General features: G+C 41.7%; 1 protein-coding gene and 1 long non-coding RNA gene across 2 annotated transcripts in view; one reads left to right on the top strand and one right to left on the bottom strand.

The window, feature by feature from the left end:
- Nucleotides 1–11342, top strand: part of LOC309692680 — an 87838-nt gene extending 76496 nt beyond the window's left edge. The window contains exon 2 of the long non-coding RNA XR_014272404.1: nucleotides 9582–11342. This is a non-coding gene — a long non-coding RNA (uncharacterized lncRNA). The remainder of the gene's footprint in view (nucleotides 1–9581) is intronic.
- A 10248-nt stretch (nucleotides 11343–21590) lies between these two features.
- The window catches only part of LOC309692628 (ribonuclease inhibitor-like), a 205660-nt gene continuing 201967 nt past the window's right edge, over nucleotides 21591–25283 (bottom strand). The window contains exons 3-4 of the mRNA XM_082511305.1: nucleotides 22811–22981; nucleotides 21591–22135 (exon numbers count right to left, since the gene is read on the bottom strand). Of these exons, the coding sequence (XP_082367431.1) occupies nucleotides 22123–22135; nucleotides 22811–22981 (184 nt within the window). The 3' untranslated portion in view covers nucleotides 21591–22122. The remainder of the gene's footprint in view (nucleotides 22136–22810; nucleotides 22982–25283) is intronic.

The following is a 25283-nucleotide window of genomic DNA, read 5'->3' as shown; positions in this document are numbered from 1 at the left end:
CCTGAAACCATTAAATAACTAACCAGCCTGTACCAGCGATCTGTTTCAGCTGATCCCTGCAACCGTGCACTGAAGTTTTAGATAAACTAAGCTGAAACCATTAAATAACTAACCAGCCTGTACCAGCGATCTGTTTCAGCTGATCCCTGCAATCGTGCACTGAAGTTTTAGATCAAATAAACTAAGCTGAAACCATTAAAAAACTAACCAGCCTGTGCCAGCGATCTGTGTCAGCTGATCCCTGCAACCGTGCACTGAAGTCTTAGATCAACTAAGCTGAAACCATTAAATAACTAACCAGCGATCTGTGTCAGCTGATCCCTGCGACCGTGCACTGAAGTTTAAGATAAAATAAACTAAGTTGAAACCATTAAATAACTAACCAGCCTGTGCAAGGGATCTGTGCCAGCGATCTGTTTCAGCTGATCTTTGCGAACGTGCACTGAAGTTTTAGATAAACTAACCTGAAACCATTAAATAACTAACCAGCCTGTACCAGCGATCTGTTTCAACTGATCCCTGCAACCGTGCACTGAAGTTTTAGATAAACTAAGCTGAAACCATTAAATAACTAACCAGCCTGTACCAGCGATCTGTTTCAGCTGATCCCTGCAATCGTGCACTGAAGTTTTAGATCAAATAAACTAAGCTGAAACCATTAAATAACTAACCAGCCTGTGCCAGGGATCTGTGTCAGCTGATCCCTGCAACCGTGCACTGAAGTTTTAGATCAAATAAACTAAGCTGAAACCATTAAATAACCAACCAGGCTGTGCCAGAGATCTGTGTCAGCTGATCCCTGCGAACGTGGACTGAAGTTGTAGATCAAATAAACAAAGCTGAAACCATTAAATAACTAACCAGCGATCTGTGTCAGCTGATCACTGCGACCGTGCACTGAAGTTTTAGATAAAATAAACTTAGTTGAAACCATTAAATAACTAACCAGCCTGTGCCAGCGATCTGTGTCAGCGGATCCCTGCGACCGTGCACTGAAGTTTAAGATAAAATAAACTAAGTTGAAACCATTAAATAACTAACCAGCCTGTGCAAGGGATCTGTGCCAGCGATCTGTTTCAGCTGATCTTTGCGAACGTGCACTGAAGTCTTAGATCAAATAAACTAACCTGAAACCATTAAATAACCAACCAGCCTGTGCGAGCGATCTGTGTCAGCTGATCCCTGCAACCGTGCACTGAAGTTTTAGATCAAATAAACTAAGCTGAAACCATTAAATAACCAACCAGGCTGTGCCAGAGATCTGTGTCAGCTGATCCCTGCGAACGTGGACTGAAGTTTTAGATCAAATAAACTAAGCTGAAACCACTAAATAACTAACCAGCCTGTGCCAGCGATCTGTGCCAGCTGATCTTTGCGAACGTGCACTGAAGTCTTAGATCAAATAAACTAACCTGAAACCATTAAATAACTAACCAGCCTGTGCGAGCGATCTGTGTCAGCTGATCCCTGCGACCGTGCACTGAAGTTTTAGAGAAAATAAACTAAGTTGAATCCATTAAATAACTAACCAGCGTGTGTCAGGGATCTGTGTTAGCTGATCCCTGCAACTGTGCACTGAAGTTTTACAGAAAATAAAGTAAGCTGAAACCATTAAATAACTAACCAGCCTGTGCCAGGGATCTGTGTCAGCTGATCTTTGCGACCATGCACTGAAGTCTTAGATCAAATAAACTAACCTGAAACCATTTAAATAACTAACCAGCCTGTGACAGCGATCTGTGTCAGCTGATCCCTGCAACCGTGCACTGAAGTTTTAGATCAAATAAACTAAGCTGAAACCATTAAATAACTAACCAGCCTGTGCCAGCGATCTGTGTCAGCGGATCCCTGCGACCGTGCACTGAAGTTTTAGATAAAATAAACTAAGTTGACACCATTAAATAACTAACCAGCCTGTGCAAGGGATCTGTGTCAGCTGATCCCTGCAACCGTGCACTGAAGTTTTAGATAAACTTGGCTGAAACCATTAAATAACTAACCAGCCTGTACCAGCGATCTGTTTTAGCTGATCCCTGCAATCGTGCACTGAAGTTTTAGATCAAATAAACTAAGCTGAAACCATTAAATAACTAACCAGCCTGTGCCAGCGATCTGTGTCAGCTGATCCCTGCAACCGTGCACTGACGTTTTAGATTAAATAAACTAAGCTGAAACCATTAAATAACTAACCAGCCTGTGCCAGCGATCTGTGTCAGCTGATCCCTGCAACCGTGCACTGAAGTTTTAGATCAAATAAACTAAGCTGAAACCATTAAATAACCAACCAGGCTGTGCCAGAGATCTGTGTCAGCTGATCCCTGCGAACGTGGACTGAAGTTGTAGATCAAATAAACAAAGCTGAAACCATTAAATAACTAATCAGCGATCTGTGTCAGCTGATCCCTGCGACCGTGCACTGAAGTTTTAGAGAAAATAAACTAAGTTGAAACCATTAAATAACTAACCAGCCTGTGCAAGGGATCTGTGTCAGCTGATCTTTGCGACCATGCACTGAAGTTTTAGATCAAATAAACTAAGTTGAAACCATTAAATAACTAACCAGCGATCTGTGTCAGCTGATCACTGCGACCGTGCACTGAAGTTTTAGATAAAATAAACTAAGTTGAAACCATTAAATAACTAACCAGCCTGTGCCAGCGATCTGTGTCAGCTGATCCCTGCAAGCGTGCACTGAAGTCTTAGATCAAATAAACTAAGCTGAAACCATTAAATAACTAACCAGCCTGTGCCAGCGATCTGTGTCAGCGGATCCCTGCAACCGTGCACTGAAGTTTTAGAGAAAATAAAGTAAGCTGAAACCATTAAATAACTAACCAGCCTGTGCCAGCGATCTGTGTCAGCTGATCCCTGCGAACGTGGACTGAAGTTTTAGATCAAATAAACTAACCTGAAACCATTAAATAACTAACCAGCCTGTGCGAGCGATCTGTGTCAGCTGATCCCTGCAACCGTGCACTGAAGTTTTAGATAAACTAAGCTGAAACAATTAAATAACTAACCAGCCTGTGCCAGCAATCTGTTTCAGCTGATCTTTGCGAACGTGCACTGAAGTCTTAGATCAAAATAAACTAAGCTGAAATCACGAAATAACTAACCAGCCTGTGCCAGCGATCTGTGTCAGCTGATCCCTGCAACCGTGCACTGAAGTCTTAGATCAAATAAACTAAGCTGAAACCATTAAATAACTAACCAGCCTGTGCCAGCGATCTGTGTCAGCTGATCCCTGCAACCGTGCACTGAAGTTTTAGATCAAATAAACTAAGGTGAAACCATTAAATAACTAACCAGTCTGTGCCAGCGATCTGTGTCAGCTGATCCCTGCGAACGTGGACTGAAGTTTTAGATCAAATAAACAAAGCTGAAACCATTAAATAACTAACCAGCGATCTGTGTCAGCTGATCACTGCGACCGTGCACTGAAGTTTTAGATAAAATAAACTAAGTTGAAACCATTAAATAACTAACCAGCCTGTGCCAGCGATCTGTGTCAGCTGATCCCTGCAACCGTGCACTGAAGTCTTAGATCAAATAAACTAAGCTGAAACCATTAAATAACTAACCAGCCTGTGCCAGCGATCTGTGTCAGCTGATCCCTGCGAACGTGCACTGAAGTTTTAGATCAAATAAACAAAGCTGAAACCATTAAATAACTAACCAGCGATCTGTGTCAGCTGATCCCTGCGACCGTGCACTGAAGTTTTAGATAAAATAAACTAAGCTGAAACCATTAAATAACTAACCAGCGATCTGTGTCAGCGGATCCCTGCGACCGTGCACTGAAGTTTAAGATAAAATAAACTAAGTTGAAACCATTAAATAACTAACCAGCCTGTGCCAGCGATCTGTTTCAGCTGATCTTTGCGAACGTGCACTGAAGTCTTAGATCAAATAAACTAACCTGAAACCATTAAATAACTAACCAGCCTGTACCAGCGATCTGTTTCAGCTGATCCCTGCAACCGTGCACTGAAGTTTTAGATAAACTAAGCTGAAACCATTAAATAACTAACCAGCCTGTACCAGCGATCTGTTTCAGCTGATCCCTGCAATCGTGCACTGAAGTTTTAGATCAAATAAACTAAGCTGAAACCATTAAAAAACTAACCAGCCTGTGCCAGCGATCTGTGTCAGCTGATCCCTGCAACCGTGCACTGAAGTCTTAGATCAACTAAGCTGAAACCATTAAATAACTAACCAGCGATCTGTGTCAGCTGATCCCTGCGACCGTGCACTGAAGTTTAAGATAAAATAAACTAAGTTGAAACCATTAAATAACTAACCAGCCTGTGCAAGGGATCTGTGCCAGCGATCTGTTTCAGCTGATCTTTGCGAACGTGCACTGAAGTTTTAGATAAACTAACCTGAAACCATTAAATAACTAACCAGCCTGTACCAGCGATCTGTTTCAACTGATCCCTGCAACCGTGCACTGAAGTTTTAGATAAACTAAGCTGAAACCATTAAATAACTAACCAGCCTGTACCAGCGATCTGTTTCAGCTGATCCCTGCAATCGTGCACTGAAGTTTTAGATCAAATAAACTAAGCTGAAACCATTAAATAACTAACCAGCCTGTGCCAGGGATCTGTGTCAGCTGATCCCTGCAACCGTGCACTGAAGTTTTAGATCAAATAAACTAAGCTGAAACCATTAAATAACCAACCAGGCTGTGCCAGAGATCTGTGTCAGCTGATCCCTGCGAACGTGGACTGAAGTTGTAGATCAAATAAACAAAGCTGAAACCATTAAATAACTAACCAGCGATCTGTGTCAGCTGATCACTGCGACCGTGCACTGAAGTTTTAGATAAAATAAACTTAGTTGAAACCATTAAATAACTAACCAGCCTGTGCCAGCGATCTGTGTCAGCGGATCCCTGCGACCGTGCACTGAAGTTTAAGATAAAATAAACTAAGTTGAAACCATTAAATAACTAACCAGCCTGTGCAAGGGATCTGTGCCAGCGATCTGTTTCAGCTGATCTTTGCGAACGTGCACTGAAGTCTTAGATCAAATAAACTAACCTGAAACCATTAAATAACCAACCAGCCTGTGCGAGCGATCTGTGTCAGCTGATCCCTGCAACCGTGCACTGAAGTTTTAGATCAAATAAACTAAGCTGAAACCATTAAATAACCAACCAGGCTGTGCCAGAGATCTGTGTCAGCTGATCCCTGCGAACGTGGACTGAAGTTTTAGATCAAATAAACTAAGCTGAAACCACTAAATAACTAACCAGCCTGTGCCAGCGATCTGTGCCAGCTGATCTTTGCGAACGTGCACTGAAGTCTTAGATCAAATAAACTAACCTGAAACCATTAAATAACTAACCAGCCTGTGCGAGCGATCTGTGTCAGCTGATCCCTGCGACCGTGCACTGAAGTTTTAGAGAAAATAAACTAAGTTGAATCCATTAAATAACTAACCAGCGTGTGTCAGGGATCTGTGTTAGCTGATCCCTGCAACTGTGCACTGAAGTTTTACAGAAAATAAAGTAAGCTGAAACCATTAAATAACTAACCAGCCTGTGCCAGGGATCTGTGTCAGCTGATCTTTGCGACCATGCACTGAAGTCTTAGATCAAATAAACTAACCTGAAACCATTTAAATAACTAACCAGCCTGTGACAGCGATCTGTGTCAGCTGATCCCTGCAACCGTGCACTGAAGTTTTAGATCAAATAAACTAAGCTGAAACCATTAAATAACTAACCAGCCTGTGCCAGCGATCTGTGTCAGCGGATCCCTGCGACCGTGCACTGAAGTTTTAGATAAAATAAACTAAGTTGACACCATTAAATAACTAACCAGCCTGTGCAAGGGATCTGTGTCAGCTGATCCCTGCAACCGTGCACTGAAGTTTTAGATAAACTTGGCTGAAACCATTAAATAACTAACCAGCCTGTACCAGCGATCTGTTTTAGCTGATCCCTGCAATCGTGCACTGAAGTTTTAGATCAAATAAACTAAGCTGAAACCATTAAATAACTAACCAGCCTGTGCCAGCGATCTGTGTCAGCTGATCCCTGCAACCGTGCACTGACGTTTTAGATTAAATAAACTAAGCTGAAACCATTAAATAACTAACCAGCCTGTGCCAGCGATCTGTGTCAGCTGATCCCTGCAACCGTGCACTGAAGTTTTAGATCAAATAAACTAAGCTGAAACCATTAAATAACCAACCAGGCTGTGCCAGAGATCTGTGTCAGCTGATCCCTGCGAACGTGGACTGAAGTTGTAGATCAAATAAACAAAGCTGAAACCATTAAATAACTAATCAGCGATCTGTGTCAGCTGATCCCTGCGACCGTGCACTGAAGTTTTAGAGAAAATAAACTAAGTTGAAACCATTAAATAACTAACCAGCCTGTGCAAGGGATCTGTGTCAGCTGATCTTTGCGACCATGCACTGAAGTTTTAGATCAAATAAACTAAGTTGAAACCATTAAATAACTAACCAGCGATCTGTGTCAGCTGATCACTGCGACCGTGCACTGAAGTTTTAGATAAAATAAACTAAGTTGAAACCATTAAATAACTAACCAGCCTGTGCCAGCGATCTGTGTCAGCTGATCCCTGCAAGCGTGCACTGAAGTCTTAGATCAAATAAACTAAGCTGAAACCATTAAATAACTAACCAGCCTGTGCCAGCGATCTGTGTCAGCTGATCCCTGCAACCGTGCACTGAAGTTTTAGATAAAATAAACTAAGCTGAAACCATTAAATAACTAACCAGCGATCTGTGTCAGCGGATCCCTGCGACCGTGCACTGAAGTTTAAGATAAAATAAACTAAGTTGAAACCATTAAATAACTAACCAGCCTGTGCAAGGGATCTGTGCCAGCGATCTGTTTCAGCTGATCTTTGCGAACGTGCACTGAAGTCTTAGATCAAATAAACTAACCTGAAACCATTAAATAACCAACCAGCCTGTGCGAGCGATCTGTGTCAGCTGATCCCTGCGAACGTGGACTGAAGTTTTAGATCAAATAAACTAAGCTGAAACCATTAAATAACCAACCAGGCTGTGCCAGAGATCTGTGTCAGCTGATCCCTGCGAACGTGGACTGAAGTTTTAGATCAAATAAACTAAGCTGAAACCACTAAATAACTACCCAGCCTGTGCCAGCGATCTGTGTCAGCTGATCCCTGCAACCGTGCACTGAAGTTTTAGAGAAAATAAACTAAGTTGAAACCATTAAATAACTAACCAGCCTGTGCCAGGAATCTTTGTCAACTGATCCCTGCAACCGTGCACTGAATTTTTAGAGAAAATAAACTAAGTTGAAACCATTAAATAACTAACCAGCGTGTGTCAGGGATCTGTGTTAGCTGATCCCTGCAACTGTGCACTGAAGTTTTACAGAAAATAAAGTAAGCTGAAACAATTAAATAACTAACCAGCCTGTGCCAGGGATCTGTGTCAGCTGATCTTTGCGACCATGCACTGAAGTCTTAGATCAAATAAACTAACCTGAAACCATTAAATAACTAACCAGCCTGTGCGAGCGATCTGTGTCAGCTGATCCCTGCAACCGTGCACTGAAGTTTTAGATCAAATAAACTAAGCTGAAACCATTAAATAACTAACCAGCCTGTGCCAGCGATCTGTGTCAGCTGATCCCTGCAACTGTGCACTGAAGTTTTAGATCAAATAAACTAAGCTGAAACCATTAAATAACTAACCAGGCTGTACCAGCGATCTGTGTCAGCTGATCCCTGCAACCGTGCACTGAAGTTTTAGATCAAATAAACTAAGCTGAAACCATTAAATAACTAACCAGCCTGTGCCAGCGATCTGTGTCAGCTGATCCCTGCAACCGTGCACTGAAGTTTTAGATCAAATAAACTAAGCTGAAACCATTAAATAACTAACCAGCCTGTACCAGCGATCTGTGTCAGCTGATCCCTGCAATCGTGCACTGAAGTTTTAGATCAAATAAACTTAGCTGAAACAATTAAATAACTAACCAGCCTGTGCCAGCGATCTGTTTCAGCTGATCCCTGCAACCGTGGACTGAAGTTTTAGATCAAATAAACTTAGCTGAAACCATTAAATAACTAACCAGCCTGTGCCAGCGATCTGTGTCAGCTGATCCCTGCGACCGTGCACTGAAGTTTTAGATCAAATAAACAAAGCTGAAACCATTAAATAACTAACCAGCCTGTGCCAGCGATTCTGTGTCAGCTGATGCCTGCAACCGTGCACTGAAGTCACTATTAGTCACTATGAACTCACTATTTGTTACATTATGCAGAGCTTATCCTTCACTTTGGACCACACATTCGTTTGTGGACCCTTAGGTTTGAGAGCAAGCACTCGTATTTCAAAGCATGTACAAGAACAGTGCACAACTTCGTCAACTTATGCAAGACTCTGACAGAACGGCATCAGTTACTGCAGTCCTACCTCTCAGTGGGCCAATTGTTTCCACCTACAGTTCAAATTATTGGAGAAGCAAGTGATTACAATCATCATCTTTACAACGCTGTCATTCAAGAAGCTGTGGCAAAAGCCGGCTGCACTAATCAGACCACTTTGGATGTGTCAGCAGTTGTCCACAAAGGTACCAAGTATGTGAAAGGCTATGTTTCCATTGTAGATGACAGTGATGATGGCTTGGTTTTTGGGAAGATAGCTGTTATACTTGTTAATGATTCTGGATTGTACTTTGTGCTCGAGTTGCATCAATCCGTACTTCTCATTGACCTTGGACTTCACTGCTTGCGTTGCCCTCCAGAAAGAAGTGTGTGTGTAAATGCTGACAGTCTGATGGATTATTACCCACTACCACTTTATAACATGGCAGGTCTTTTTGTTGTCTCCCTACACCATTCAGTTTCCTCTTAATTCTTTTTCAGGGATGGAAATTGAAGAGGAACTCACAAGGCTCCTGCCGGCACTAGACAGAGAGAAAATAATCTGCATTGTAGAACATCTGACGGACGTTATTGGTGTACAACAAAAAAGTGATCTTTTGTTTGTGGAGGCAGAAGATCTCAAACCCTTTCTCACACCAATTCAAATACGTAAACTACTTCTTGCATTTAAAGGAGGTTTGTGTAGGTTCTGTATAAATCATAGACTTGAGTCTATGATTTGAAGGTCACTCATAGACTCATATGTCACTGATTAGCTTGATTAGCTTTTTTGTTCTCTTCACCATACTACACATGTACTTTGACGGTATAATATTGAACAGCGTTTTGGGGCTCACATTGTCCGGTAGATAATTAACACGGAAAACATAAACAAAAGTAGACACTAAATCTAACACCATTAACCTTTCATTGGTAGTGGTACAACTAAGGGTTTGAAATTGTGACATGCTGTAAAACATATTGACTCAAGGTCTTTTCAATGCAAGACCTTGAGTTTGTAGTTCTTTTGCAGTCCTGGGATTGCTTCTTTTCATCTTCAGACAAGGTCCCCAAAACTGCCTTGCCGTTACTACTCAATCCTAATTGAAGGGTTCATCTTTTAGTGAGGACATATTTGTTGACATAGTAGCTTTTTAAGGTAGCTTTTCCAATGATCTTTATTTATTTATTTTTTTTTAGATGGCAACAGACCAGAGAACCTGAATGACACCATTACTCTGGAGCCTTGCCCTGCTGCATCAGCTGAAACATCAAGCCATCCACCTCACCCCTCCTCCTCCACGTCCACCACTATGTACAACCATTACTCCAGCTCTTGGGTCTCACACTTCCAGATTCCTTGGGAAAGATTTCCACTCCGACTGTCGCATGCAATCACAAGAGGAGACAGAGCTCATCCAGAGGACAGGAGAAGTATGGTCAGAAAGACTGGGTTGTGGACATTATTCACTACTAAGAAGCATCAAATCGTCTTCGTCAAACAAAGAGAACCAGGAATGAGGAAGACTGCAGTCCCAACAGTAGTGCAACCCCACCTAAAAAAGTTAGATGCCTTGTTGATAGCTATGGTTGTATAAATTGGCAGCCAGTTGAACTTCCTGAGGGGGAAACGCCAACTTCTTTAGAGGAAAAGAAACACATCTTGTTAACAATTTTCAATTCACAAGGACCTGGAGCTGTGGAGAGACCTGATGTGGATGACTTCATGTGCCTCACATATATTTCTCAGCGGCAGCTTATCAACAGTTGTCCCTCACCTTCAGTAGCTGAAATTCAGGAGCAGTGGCCATTCTTGTTTACTCGGAAAGGTCTTTCGAACCACTTTTACAAACTCACAGGCATCGATATCAGTGAGCGCTTAGGTCAGGCCCTCGTAACCAAAGGCAGAAGGATTATTAACTATTTCTCCAGCCAGAAGCTCAAATGGAACCTTGGTATAAGGACACTCATCCAGCAGATAGAAAGTGAGGGAGTTTTGACCAACAACAAGGTTGGCACAGCAGCCATACTTCTCATGATGAAGTATGTCAATGGAAAATTTTACTTAGTAGTCAGTATAGTCTTTTAATGATATAAGTTTGCATATGGTAGAATACTGCATGTAATCATTTGTGTGTAGAAGTATATAGTTGGTGGCATATTGAAAGAATGTCTCATCCTAGGAGGTCTGTAACATTCCAGGGTGTTCTGGCGTTCACCCCCACATCCTAGGAGCATGAGAGAGGTCGTACCTCGTCTTATTGTTTTACGGTAGGATTAACGTAGCTATGTCAGTTTTAGTTTAAGTGCTTCTTTATATATAGATGAACTGTTGGATTTTTCCTTCACCATTTATGAGGTTTCAAGAAGAAGATAAACGACAGATATGAATGTTTGAAAAAGGTATAGATGAAAAATACTCAAAGGATAAATTCAATTGTTTATTGTTTTATAAATAAGTTGAAAAAGAAAGAGTTAACAAGTAAATAATGAAACAAGGTAAAATGAAGTAAGAACAAAAAGTTAAGTAAATAATGAAACAAGGTAGAGGAGAGAAATCCCCAACAATCCCCTCTGAGCACGCACTAGGCGACAGTTGGGAGGAAAAACTGCCTTTAAACGGGCAGAAACCTCCGGCAGAACCAGGCTCAGGAGGGGACAGTCAACTGCCGGGACTGGTTGGGGGGGTGAACAGAGGTGGAGCAAGACGAGGCTACACCAGGTGAGGAAGCAGTAGAGTTCCTCCTCCAGGGCCAGCGGAAGCGTTTGTTCTTCTTTTTCATGCAGTTTTCTACAAGAGCTTTTTTTTCCAGGATGAGGGTTCTCAACTCATCGATGGTTTCTACGTTTTGTTTCTCAAGCTTCTTGCATGTTTTCTCCACCTCTTCCAATGTTGCTTGTTTTTCTTCAAGCTTTTCCTTGAGCTCTTTGGATGTTTCCTCCTGCATTATCTTGTCCTTGTGCATGTCTGTGTTTCTCTGTTGTACTTCTTTGTACATGTCTTGTAGCTCCTCATTTCTTCTGTGGATATCTTGGAGCGTACGCTGCAGGTCGCCATGTATGTTGTCTTGTTCTTGCTTTTGCGCCTGCATTTCAGTGTGTTTGCGCTTCAAGTTGTTGTATTCCAACAATATCCCCTTAGTGAGCTCGGAGTTGTTTCTCGCCATTTGATCCATCCTTTTCTGCATGTGTGAGCATTGTTTGTCCAGTTTTTCTTTTTCCCCTTCTAGTTGCTTTTTCTCTTGAAGAAGGTCTTTATTTTGGCGCAGAGTATCATCCACCTTTTCTTTCAGCATTGTGTATTTTTCCTCCGTGACTTTGACTTTGTGCTCCATGTCTCTTTGCTTTTTCTCCTGTTCTTCCTTCTGTTGGAGGATTTCTTTATTTTTTTTCACAGCTTCATCGAAGTTTGTTTGGAGCAGCCGATTCTTTTGGTCCATATATTGGAGATCCCATTCTGTCTTCTCAACCGTAGCTTTGCTGTCTTTAAGCTGGTTGGACATCTCCTTTAGTTCCGCGCTCTTTTGCTTGTCTTCCTTAATTAGGAAGACAATCTGGTCTCGGGCTTGTCCAAACTTGATTCCCCAACCGTCATTAATAATATATATGTCGGGCTGGCGTTGTTGTCTTTCTTCCAGGTTTTTATATTTCACTTCCATCTGTCTACACTTCTCCTCCAGTTGAAGTTTCTCATCTTCAATCTGTTGAATTTTATTCTGGAGATGGTAGTTTTCCTTCTTACTGTCATGTAATGCCCTTTGGATGGCTAAGAGGTCATTTGGCCGGCCACGACAGGAAGGAGAAGCGGCGTAATCTTTTTGCCAAAGGGTTGAAAACAGACCCCACTGAGTAGATATAAATATAAAAAGTACGAAATAAAGATAAACAAAGGGAAAATTACAGTAGAAATTATCTTTAGAGTATTTGAAATTAATAATAGCAAGGATAACAACCTGTAAAGTGATATTATCAATGAAACACAGTTGGCATGATGACCATGCCCACAATGTATAAAATGGATATAAAGCAAATAATTCACACGAAAATATTTTAATAACATAAATAAAGTATATTAAGGCTGTGTCACTGTTCAGCCAAGGACAGTGTGTGAAAAGGTAACTGTCTCCACCTTGGGAAAAGGATGATACTGCAGGTCATCTGAAGCCCTTGATGGATACAAAATAAAATATAAATAATATATTATAATAGAACTGCCTGGTCCGCCATGCAACAGAGAGAACAAATGTGACCGCAGATTGGATGAATTCTAAATTATCTGTTTGCTAAATAAGATGATCCTAACTATCAAATTGGCTCAGTAGTAGTATAGTGGTACACACTAATAAAATATTATAATATGCTATTGCTGTTATATAAGACAAAGAGGATAATATTAACAATGACATAATGTTAATATGAAGAGGCACCTTAGTCGGTTATGATGTGAGGTGGATAATTGTTAAGCAGTAGTCTGCATCAAGCTTAAGGTTTGCTGAAACTCAGTGTAATGACATGTGAGATGAAGACAATACAGAGAATAACTAACTAATGAAGTGCATAGAGGCACTTGACCAGCTTCACAGCTATCATTCTAGCATGACACATTGCTGAGATATAGAGCACACCTATAATAACAACCAATAAGCAAAACCCTGTAGACAACAGCTAAAACTACAGGATTGAGAAGCTGAATTAAATATGTAGACACTGCTAAGCTGATGAGCATGTTACACATTTTCTTTTACTTTTATTTATTTGTTTCTTTTAGAGCAGAAGCTGCATGCTATTAAAAGCCAACATATGCAGACTTCTGCCTTGTTCGGGTGGCAGCATTTTTCTTTTTTCTTTTGTGTCCTGACACGTTTATGTTTTTGTTTGATTATTTTGTTGGTTTTGGAAACGAATTTAAACGAACTTGTGACAATACTTGAGAATCACAGTGACACATGGTGATTAGGCATATGATTGAAAAATGCCTAGGTTTAGAGCTATGAGCTATGAGCAATGCAAAGTTAAATATATATATATATGTATAAATGGGAAACAACCCTAACTTGAAAGTTTGAAATGTGTGAGATCCATGATTTGTTTGAAAACTAGAAATTATTTCAAACTGCCTTAAGTGAAAATGTAGTGTTGCATCTATTCTCCCAAACCAAGACAAAAAAAAGAAGAAGCATTCTGTAACTTAAAAATAAGGCTGACGTGTTGACAATAGACTAAAACACTAATCCGCAGGTGGCTATCAGGAACAGAGAGGCGAGCAAAGTCACAAACACCAAGGCTGCAGACAGTCACGCAGAAACAGCAGATAACATAGAGACAACGCCTGCTAGAACCGTGGAGAGGAAGGTCACTTCACACGAGATTGTAGGAGTAGGCCACAGAGAAATAATGCAAAACAGTTTTGAGGCAGCCACTTAAGAACTTATTTGACCTTACAGCACAGGCCGAAATTGTGTAGGTTACGCAGTAACCACAGATAGTAGGATAATAGAAGCAAAACCACTTTCTTCTTCATATTCTGCACAGAGCGCTGAGCTGATAGCTGTGATTCGCGCATGTGAAATACACAAAGATAAACAAATAAACATTTATACAGACAGCCAGTATGTTTTCTCTGCTGTGCATCATTTTGCAGAATATTTGGCAAAACAGAGGAATGATTACATCAACCACATCCACCGGTTCAGCATGCCAGCCTGCTACAACGCCTACTGACTGTAATACATTTACCACAACAACTCGCATTGTGTAAATGTGCAGCACACAAAACTGATGGCTCTTTCATTACTACAGGCAATAACTTTGCTGACAGAGCAGCAAAACAGGCGGCACAAACGACAAACATCACATTGATGGCAGTAGACACACATCAGATTCCACTGGATGTGTTGAAAAATGAACAAAAAGCAGCAAGCACAGCCGAGCAGGCAAAATGGCTAAAACACGGTGCAGTTCTGACAAACGACTTAATGATGTGTTATGGCAAGCCAGTGTTGCCAAAATCCCTCCACAAAATGGCGGCGTTAGTGACTCATGGCTGTACGCATTTGTCAACGGGGGCAATGACCTGTATTGTCAACTCTCATTTCTACACTGTAAATTTTGGAACTTCAGCAAAACAATTTGTCAGAACATGCATGGCGTGTCAAAAATAGAATGCTCAGGGGAACCTGAGACCAAAAAGAGGCCGTTTTCCCACACCACCTTATCCTTTTCACACAATTCATATGGACTTTATTGAGCTAAATGAATGCCAAGGGTCGAAATACGCCCTAGTGGTCATAGATGTGTTCTCAAAGTTGCCGGAAATCTACCCAGTGAAAAAGGCAGATACAATTTCAGTAGCAAAATGTATGTCTAAGTTGTAGGAAAATAAAGAGATGATTGTAAATAACGAAGAATGTAATGATGTCTATCAAGTGTCTTGCAGATTACAGCGCAGTGTCTGGGTTCTGATCAAGGTGCTCCAAAGGAAAAACTGGAGCACACCCAGGTGGGAGGGACCACATCAGGTTCTCCTCACCACGCCCACCGCTTGCAAAATTGCGGAACGACCATCCTGGATCCATCAGAGTCACTGCAGGCGAGTAAGTGAAGCCATCTAAACTCAGCCGACACAGGCTCGCCCAATCGTTGTGATCTCGCCCGGTGGAGGGGTCAGCCTTCCTGGCCGGGGGGTCTACTCACGACAGGAGGGTGTGTCCTGTTGTCATGAGGTGGTGGCTCCTAATAGCTGCAGCGGCCCTGACCCTGACCGGGCTCCTCATCTTTGCTTCCGTGAGGGACAACAAGTCACGCTATATGAAGAAAAGGCAGACACTGTATGACAAAGGAAAGTACACCAAGTTTCCCCATGGCTACGCCACTAATTTCTGGTGGCAGTTTATGAACACTACAGCTCACCTGAATAATAAAACTGACTGCTTTGCATGTACCCATATGCCCCTATCCTCACAGACGTTTGGCCTGTGGCCGTACAGCATACCTGAAGATCGCAGTTGGTGCCTGTTGGGCCTGGCCAACTACAGCATCCCAGCAAAAGCAACCTGGAGGTCATCATGACCCACAAATGTGAACTGTTCCGGACAGACCTAGCTACTGACCTGGCCCCAAGTCTCAGACCCACTGCCTGATGTAATTCTACTGAACAAACTGCACGCAGCACAACTGCCAGTATGTGTGATGAACAATGGATCGCGGGCAGTGGGGGAGCTGCCTACTCACCTATCTACCGGATGCCACTACAAACAAAGACTCAGTACCAGACAGGATGTGCACGGACGGCACCAAGCAGTAAAGGAACCAGAGTTTCACATCTGAGGAGGAGTGAAATTCTTACAGAGCTTGATCCCCGGCATTGGAGTTGCCGAGGTGCGGGATCACGTGGAAATCAACCGATATGCTCTGCTACGACACATCAACTTAACTAAGACCCTGGGAACGGCCTTAGCAGGAGAACAGAAGGCCATCAGAATGATGGTGCTGCAGAACAGACTGACACTAGACCTGCTAACAGCATCACAAGGAGGAGTTTGTAAGCTGATCGGGGAGACATGTTGCACTTTTATCCCTGATGGATACGAAGCTGGAGGAGACATTTATTAAGTTTTGCAGAATTTGACCGTTCTGCAAAAATATGTCACTGACCACACACCTACAATGACTGCTTATGTTGCCGTGTCTCAAAAAGAACAGCATCCCGTTGCAATTCTGTTAGAGGACAACTTGTAATAGCTGCTAATAAATGACGTGGTGATTAAAAATGACTTGTCAAGTGATCATGCACTGATTAACACATTAGTAGTTTATGCAGGTACAATATAAGGTTTTATCCTTTTATTTTTTGTAGTTTTAGTTTTATTGTTTTCTCTTGATTATTCCTGTTGCTATTTTATTTACTATACTTTTCTTTGTTCTTTTTATTATTTTATTTGTTTCATTCTTTAGACCACATGATTTACATTTATGCTATGCTGACATTTTGACAATTAAAAAATTGCTAAAGATACTTAATAAATAACCTTTACAGACAATTGTTGTATACATTTAAAATAAGTTAAAACAGGAGGGAATATGTTAGTGGAAAATGATTCTATGTTTCTTTACCTTCTTTTAAATGTACAAAGATGCCCTTTGTCTATGGTTAGATTAGTTTAGAATTATCCTTTTAGACTTTCCCAGCGAAGACATATTGTTTTGGGACATATTGTTTTAGATTATTTTATCTTTCTCCCAGCTCTCTGCTGACGAGACTAGCGCCACATATGGAGTTGTTTATTTTATCTGTTTATTATTTTCTTATCCTGTTCTCACAGTCTCTGTGATTTGTGCCTATAAAAATGCCAAGCCTCTGTTCATGGGTGTGAGTTGTTCTTAACAGCTTACCCGTGTGCACGTTAAAGCATAAAAAGTAACTTTGTCTCATTGTGTCTTTATTTCTCCTGGGTTTTTGCAGAGCTTTCCCCCAACAGTTGGTGTCTTGTTGGATACATGTTGAAGGTTGTACACGACAACTCTGCAAAGGTTTCCAAAAGTTTCTGTGGTGAACGTGTGAAGGCTGCAAACACAAATGCTGCGAAGACACGAACTAAAAAACTGCTGTTTCTCACCCCTGTTTAAGGAAAAACTTCAAAAGATCAAAGTGTAGTGACATCATAACTCCGTGAGCCAATGAGATTGTCATGTGACATTTTGGAATGGGGATGTTTTTTTTTAAACCGTTTTCAAATTTAACTTAATATTTGACTGTTTCTTAACTGACTTGTTTAGCTGATTAAGAAATGAATTGAAACGAGCATCACTAACGTTATATAACAGACAACAGAAAAAAAACAGGGTTTTTTTCTAAGTGATAGAGGTATAATACGTTTTTTTTTATTTTTAAATTTAATTATCCTACTTCTTATAAGAGGGAACATTATTTAAAGAATATGTATTTAATTGGAAAACTCTCTATTCAGCTAAAGGCTATAACAAAAAAGGTGAGCTTCCTGCTCAAAAATGAAATGACCAAAATAAATGGAGCATTTCTCTGCAATTACAAACTCTGTGTAAACAATCTTGGTTTCAAAATAAGGCTAATGCTTGTGAGATGTCATCACAGGTGTAAATATTACTGCACATGTTACTATGTCAAAGTCTCACAACTGTCTTATGTTTATTTATGTAGGCAAGACCTACTTTTCACTTTTTTGCTTTGCTATATGCTCTTGAGTTTATTAGTTTGCCAGCAGCACGAACATGTACTAGTGTCAATAATAATAGTACGGTGGATTAGAAAACCTGCTCACAAGTTGAATAAACACCCAGGATTGTTGCATAATTTTCATTCAAAACCAATTTTTGAGTCAAAATGAGAAAGTTGTTTGTGCTGTCTGATAAAGAAGAAGCAAAATAAAGTGCAGTTTTGATGTAGATGATGTTGTATACAAACTAGAAGAGGAAGATAGTAGGATCTCTGTATCATGTTTTGTCACTTTGTACCATGTAATTCTTTCTATTTCCACCAGGGGGTGTTTTCAGAGATGGTAGGTGGTAAAAGAAGAGGTCAGCAGGAAGATGGCGAAGAGCGACCAAAGACCAAGAAAAAGAGGCAGTCAGGCAAAGATGAAGAGTATTATATCCCTTACAGACCTAAAGACTTTGACTCTGACAGAGGGTGCAGCCCTCACCTCCTTCCTCAATATTCTCATAGTGGGAACGTCTCCCTCGTTAAAAGCAAGTTTCCTTTTAAGTATCAGATCCTTAATATCTTTAGAGAGCCACGGTTTGTTATTAGGGAAAGTCTTAAATTCTCTGACTGGAATCACAGAGTCTTTGCTACACACCACATCAGTGAGTTCATCCAAATCAGAAGTGCTCTCTTGAAACAAGGACCAATCAGTGCAATCAAAACACCCCTGAAGGGCAACACAACTGTCTTTTGTCCAGACATTAGTCCGCTTCACACAGGCCTTCTCCCTCCTAATCACAGATCTGTAAGCAGGGAGGAGATGAATAACATTGTGATCCGAAGAACCTAGCGCAGGTCCGTCCACAGACTTATATGCCCCCTGCTCCCCTTCGGGGCAGCCCCAGACCCCGGGGGTCCCAAAGTACCCCACCCTCAGTAGAGACAGGTGAATGAGAATGAAAAAAACAGAACGATCATTTGGGGTCGAAGAGTGCCCCAGAGCGATTCTAATGGGTTCGTCAGGGGATCGGGAAAGAAAACGTAGCACTTGGGGGCCACGCACAGGCGCTGCTGCGGCAGCGTGGGGGTCATTGATACCCCAGTACATAAAAATGAAGCATAATCACAACAATCTGACTTTATTGGAGGATATTTACACCAGCAACACTGTTTAGTTTGATATGACGGATTAACAGCATGCGCTGTGATATCCAGTTCATCTGTAATAGATACTGGATCTAATCAGTCAGCAGATATTTGATCACCTTAAATATAACTATAGTAGAAAAAATACAACTGTGTTGGTGATTCATGCAAACTTGCATATCAGCCTTTTAAGGTTTTGTAGTATTGAGAACAAAGAGGTTGTGTTAGGGCTGAAAAGCCCGACTTGTTCTCCTCTGCAGGTCATCAAATGCACCACAGGCATTTGTATTTGCACAAACCTGTATATGTTTGATGGCTTTATTATTCTCTGTTCAAAGACAATAAATGTGGAAAATGTCTCATGTAGTATCAGCTTCATTTAAAAATTACTGCAAACATTTAGAGAACATGTGCTGCTGTTTGTCCTACATTTCCAACACTGAATGAACCCTGAAAACGTGATGGCAGGTGGCATATTGGAGTTCACATGAAATATCGGCTGTATGAAGACTGGAAAATATAGATGATAAAAATATGCAGCCAAACATTTGCGGACATGGATAAACTATCTGATCCAAAAAGCAGGAAGTGACACAGCCAGAAAATGAAAGTGTGTAACAGCTGAAGTCAAATGTAATGCAGAGTTGAATCTGCACTTGGATCCATCTGTGAAAGGTCCACATGTAGAGATTACATGAGTCATGATGTTTGTCAGTGCAGCTTGATAACTCCATCTACTGTGGGCTACATATACTGGGCTGGTAGCTCCATAGTGTTGGAAAGAAACTATTAAATGTGCATATTTTAAAATCAGAGGCTCTTCTAACACAGGAGCCATGTTGAGTTTGGATTCCAGCCGACCACCGGCAGTCTGAAATGGAATGAACAGTGTTGGGAAGGTTACTTTTAAAATGTATTCCACTAGAGATTACAGAATACATGCCCCAAAATGTATTTTGTAACGTATTCCGTTACGTTACTCAATGAGAGTAACGTATTCTGAATACTTTGGATTACTTAATATATTATCATGCTGTTTACAACTACATGAATGTGATTTATTACTATTACTGAAGCTCCGCAGCTCCGAACCGTAGTAAAGGGACCTCTGGCTAATACGTCGGGGTCCGTGTCGGGCTCGGAGCCGAAAAATTACTTTGTTGACTGGGTCAAGTTTGCTAGCGAGAGACAGAGAGAGGCGTTGAAAGGCTGCTCCAACGGAGCTTATTGTTTCGGAGGAAAACACGAACACAGCGTACAGTCGAGTCTTAATAGCTCATTACAACTGGGCTCGTCAGGCACTCTTCTTGGCTGCAGTGGTTATTATTATATTTACATGCTTCCAGCTCCCGTTTCTGCTCGATGACAACTCGTAGTTTTCCACTCTCCTTTTTCTCCCTCCTCGCGCTCACAGACGGGTATGGCAGTCCATTCTCCCTGCAGCACGGACTACACTGCCCATGAGGCTACATTCGTTAGGGCTATGCCTGTAGCATTCTGCCTGTTAGCTTAGCACAACAACAACAACAACAAAAATATTTGTATTTTAAATATGTAACGGCGGTACATGTACTCCGTTACTCCCCAACACTGGGAATGAAGCCCATTGACAGCGAGCAGGTCTGAACAGGAATGGAACGCATCCATGGATAATACACCACTTTATTTGAAGACATCTGTAGCACTGCCTCAGATCTGGATGTTTCCACAGACTCCTCTGGCCTCTGTGCACCTAAAGAAAAGGTCAAAGGTCAGCAGCACATGTAGTTGGGACAATTCTTAATTTACAAACAACAGTTGCACAAACGATACAATTATTTTCCTCCAATCACGACTTTTCACTTGCAGAAATGGTCCTGTGTGATTTCTAGGCTGTGATATGAAAAACTAGTTCCTAATGGCAGCGATTCACTCAGTAAACATGTGTTTCCTCCTCAGAGGTCAGACTGGGCCACTGGATTCAACAATGAGCCAATGATCATCAAGTAGTGACTAAAGCAGAGCCCTGATGTTCTGACATTCATCACACAGTTAGAACAAATGTCTGCTGATGACTTCATCTCATGAAACGACTGATAGATGTCAACTCATTGATCAGCTGAGCTGCTGCTGCTGATCTTCTTCATCGTGCACAGAAACATTCAGCTCGTTTCAATCAGTAAATAACTTTGAACTGTTCCCACTCAAAATGCTGTCAGAACAATGATCATTGTCACTCCCCTCGAGTCTTAATAAAGCTCAACTTGTTCTTTGTGTTTAAACTGACATTTATTTCGGACAGGAGGATTCTTCCACATGTCTTAACATGTAATGATGTCCAACCACAGCCGATACAATGCCGTCAGAACTAAAAGGAAATACAAACTTAAATGAATATTCTTACTAAAGTCCTTAAGCATTATATACAACGAAACATTCCAACAAAGTACACAATAAAGTACACATTACACTTCACACTGCGGCTATTGCACTTGAATACCATGCAAAACTCGTGCATTTACATACAACGATAATAAACAAAACATTTACCTCATTGGCCTCACTCAAAGGGAATAAACTTTCATTTTTACTCGGTGGGGATGTCCAGAAAAGGCACTCTTTATTTATCTTTCTGCAGACGTGCAAACCTCGTGGCTCGTCTCTTAATTAGCTTGCTGAGTGTGCCAGCCAAAAAATGCCCTCTTAGCCACAACACAACTTTAGAAAAGGTTCCTCTATAATTGCACAATTAGCACAAATAACACATTTAAACATATAAATCTAATCAACAAACATGGATTACTATTTATTTCTTATGTATTATTTCTTAATATTTCAACTACTTATTGTTTCAAACTTAACTATCTAATAAAATGAACTGAAAAAGCAACAGAAGAGTGAAAACATTTCGTGTTTCTAGAAAGATCTTTCAGCTCATAGCTGCTCACAGACTGTATTTACAAGTGACAAACTGCAACTCTACAGTACATCTACAGTATATATCAAATATATTCTGTATTCAAATCTATTGAGTGATGTTTGAAAGTCTTTCCAGGTGAGTTTGATCCAGGAGGGTCTGAAGCCAGAGTCAGACAGAGACTGTGCAGAGACTGTAGAAGGACAGCGCAGCAGCAGAGCAGTCCAGATACACTGATGATCCTCTGTCAGATCCAGAGGGACACACAGGGATGATGCTGGACTCTACATTGTGTCTGACAGTGGAGCTGTTCTCAGAGCAGTTCACTCTGCAGCACTGACAGTCATCTGCACTTCTTCTCATTCCTCTGTCAGTCACTGCTGGATGAAGCTCTCCTCTCCACCTCCCAGTAACATGGCCCAGTCAGAGCGTCTCTACACACAAGCTGCTGCTGTTCAACCTCTCTGGATCATCAGGACACAGCTCCTCCTCTCTCAGCACACACACCGTCCTGTTTACCATCATATCCTCCACCTGCAGAGAGAAGAAGGAAGAGCAGAGGAGATAAACGAGTGTTTCCAGAGACTCTTCATCAGCTGTCAGTCAGTGATGCAGCACATCCAGTATAAAGAGCAGCAGGGACTTCAGTGCTGGGACTGTACTAGGACTCATTGTTGCTTCACTTTTTCTAATCTTTGGATTTTTATTGAAGTTGATGAAAATGTTTTTCCCTCCTAGTTTGAGTTTGGACTTTCATTCATTAGAAGAACCTTGGTGTGTCCACTCTGAGCTCTGTAGGAACCCCAACAACAAGCCCAACAATCCAGATGGACAGTTCCAGCTGTTAACTGGAGGAATTCCATCCAAACATCTGCTCTCACTAAATTCTTCCTCACCTACAGACTGTGTTCTTCACTGCTTTAAACTTGGAAATGAATGCAGTCATTGGTCTGCGTGCTGCTTTGTTCAGAGAGCTGATTGGCTGTTGACAGTGTTTGATCAGAGCGTGTCAGCCATTACTATGGTGACCATAAAGGTCAGAAACAGGAAGTGTTTGTGTCCAATCCTGAAGCCTGTCACCATTCTCCTCTCACAGCTTCACTGAGAAGCGGCAGCTTTACAGGAAACACTGGATCTTTGTTTCATACTGACTGTGTTTAGTACAATACTGCTGACAGCACCACCCACTCACTCCATCACTCTACTGACCTCAGAGTCTCCAGTCTGTAGTCTGGACTCTGAAGATCAGACAGCTGCTTCACATCTGGATCCTTCAGGTTGTTGTCCCACAGGTCCAGCTGTCTCAGATGGGAGGGGTTGGACTTCAGTGCTGCTGCCAGATAATCACAGCTGATCTCTGACAAACCACAGCGACTAAATCTGTATAAAGAATGAAAGATGTAAGTTTATTAGACAAAGTGTGAGCTTGAAATCATTCAGTGTTTCATCATCTGTTCAGAGCTGAAGAAGGTTCAGAATGTAGAAGTTTAGAAAATGGAAACTCCAAACAGCTGAAGCCAACAGGAAGCAGCTTCAAACAGGAAACTGTGCAGAGTTTCAGACTATATGTCCTAATGCAGCCAGTTGGATTTTGGAGATTTGAATCTCTGTTCTGTGACTAAGTCCTTGAATCATTTCTTCCAGTTGGTCCAACAAGACAGACTAAGTGTTGGACATGTGTTGTGGCTCCATTAGGGGAGCTTCTAAATGTGATGTGATGGCCCCTCTGGGTCTGTCAGGTCACAGCACTGAAGAGAGCTCAAACTGGGCACACAGTTGTTCCAGTCTGGACCAAAGACTCTATACTGGGACTGAGGGACTGCTTTGACTGCACCCACTGGGACTTTATAAAGGCTCATGTTCTCACTTAGATCATCGATTTCTACTTACATTTCTTTCTGGGAAAAATGGGGAGTACTTTGAAAACAGGAAGTATTTTCCCCAATAAGCAGCCCTGGATTAGTAAATCACTCCAACATGTTCTCAGGCAGAAGAAGCTGTCTTGTTATGAGGGAGAAAAGAAAAAGATTGAGGCACAGAAACTTGTTGAAAGAGAGATAAAGCAGCTAAAATCAGGTGTAAAAGTAAAGCAGAGGATGAGCTGAATAAAGGACACTCAAGGCTGGCTTGGAAAGGAATGAAGTCCATGGTGGGGATGCAGAACAAGGAGCAAAGATGAATGTGATGCTGAATCAGCAGAAGACTTGGACTCATTTGATTCCAGCTTTGATATCATTGATTTCAATGAAGAGCTTTGTGATTGCAGCAAAGGGCTGGTAGCTCTGAGAGTCCCACTGATGAGGTGTTTGTGTGGAAATCTCTTAGTGGGAGCAAAGAGAGAAAAAGCCCTGGTCCTGATGCTGTGGGAGGGAAATGATTGAAGTGTGCTGTGAGGAACTGACTGGGAGATTTTCACACATTTTCCAGTCCTCCTTGGAACAACAGGAAGTTCCCAGCATATGGAAACAAAGGTTAAGTGTCCTATGGCACTCAGTGATGATGGTGCTGTGGCCCCACCACCTCCACCTCTTTGTAAAGGAACTAACTGTAATCTGAAGCTTCAAATGGAACTAAGACTTCCTCCACTAGGTGGCAGTGTCTGATGAGAAAGTGTTAGTGGAGCTGGCCTGGAGTCAGAAACAGGAAGATGCAGGATTTGGGCTGAAATGGGGAAAAGTGGTTCGCACTAGTGCCTTAAAGCAAGAAGGTTGTAGGTTGAAGCTTGTTGGCCTTTCTGTGGAGGTTGGATGTTCTCCCACAGTCCAATGAAATGCTGCTTAGGTTCATTGGTGCTTCTAAATTGGCTGTAGGTGTGGATGTGAGAGAGTGCTTCTCTGTCTCTCTCTGTTGGCCCTGTGATGGACTGCTCACCTGTGCAGGTGGACCACGCCTCTTGCCCTATGACAACTAGGGCACAGGCTGCAGCTCTTTGAGCCTAAGCTGAATAAACAGTTAGCAAAAATGATCCATAGATGGCCTGAAATCCCCCAATTAGCAGTTTGGTAGATAGCTATGACATGCTAATCCCATCCAGCAGCTGTAGAATAGAATAGAATAGAATAGCCTTTATTGTCATTGTACAGAGTACAACGAAATTGGAGTGCCACTCCCTTGGTGCAAGTTTCAATAATAAATATAAATGTAAGATATAAAAAGTACAAAAAAAACCAATCATAAGTACTCAAACAATAGTATGTACAATATATACAGGATAGCAGCATTAATATAATGACAGTATGAATAGCAGCATAATATAATGACAGTATGAATAGCAGCATAATATAATGACAGTGACGGTATGGAATAGGTTCAATTGTTTTTGTGCTTATTTACTACGGTGATAGCTCTGGGAAAGAAGTCAACCCCGAATCTGTTTGTCCTGGTTTTATGTGACCTGTACCGTCGGCCTGACGGTAATAGTTCAAACAGTTGGTTGCTGGGGTGAGAGTGGTCCTTGATGATATTACCAGCTCTGCTGAGGTACCGAGAGTTTGCAGTGACCTCCAGGCTGGGCAGAGAGCAGCCAGTGATCTTCTGGGCTGTGTTGATGACCCTCTGCAGTACTTTCCTGTCCACAGCTGAGCACCCTGCATACCATGTTGTTACGCCGTACGTTAGGATGCTCTCTATGGTGGCTCTGTAAAATGTCACCAGCAGCCTCTCCTCCAGGTTGTTCCTCCTG

This window comes from Aulonocara stuartgranti (assembly GCF_965226115.1).
Source record: "Aulonocara stuartgranti genome assembly, chromosome: 3".
NCBI lineage: Eukaryota > Metazoa > Chordata > Actinopteri > Cichliformes > Cichlidae > Aulonocara > Aulonocara stuartgranti.
The sequence above is the reverse complement of the archived record's forward strand: the minus strand, read 5'-3'. Positions and strand labels throughout refer to the sequence as shown.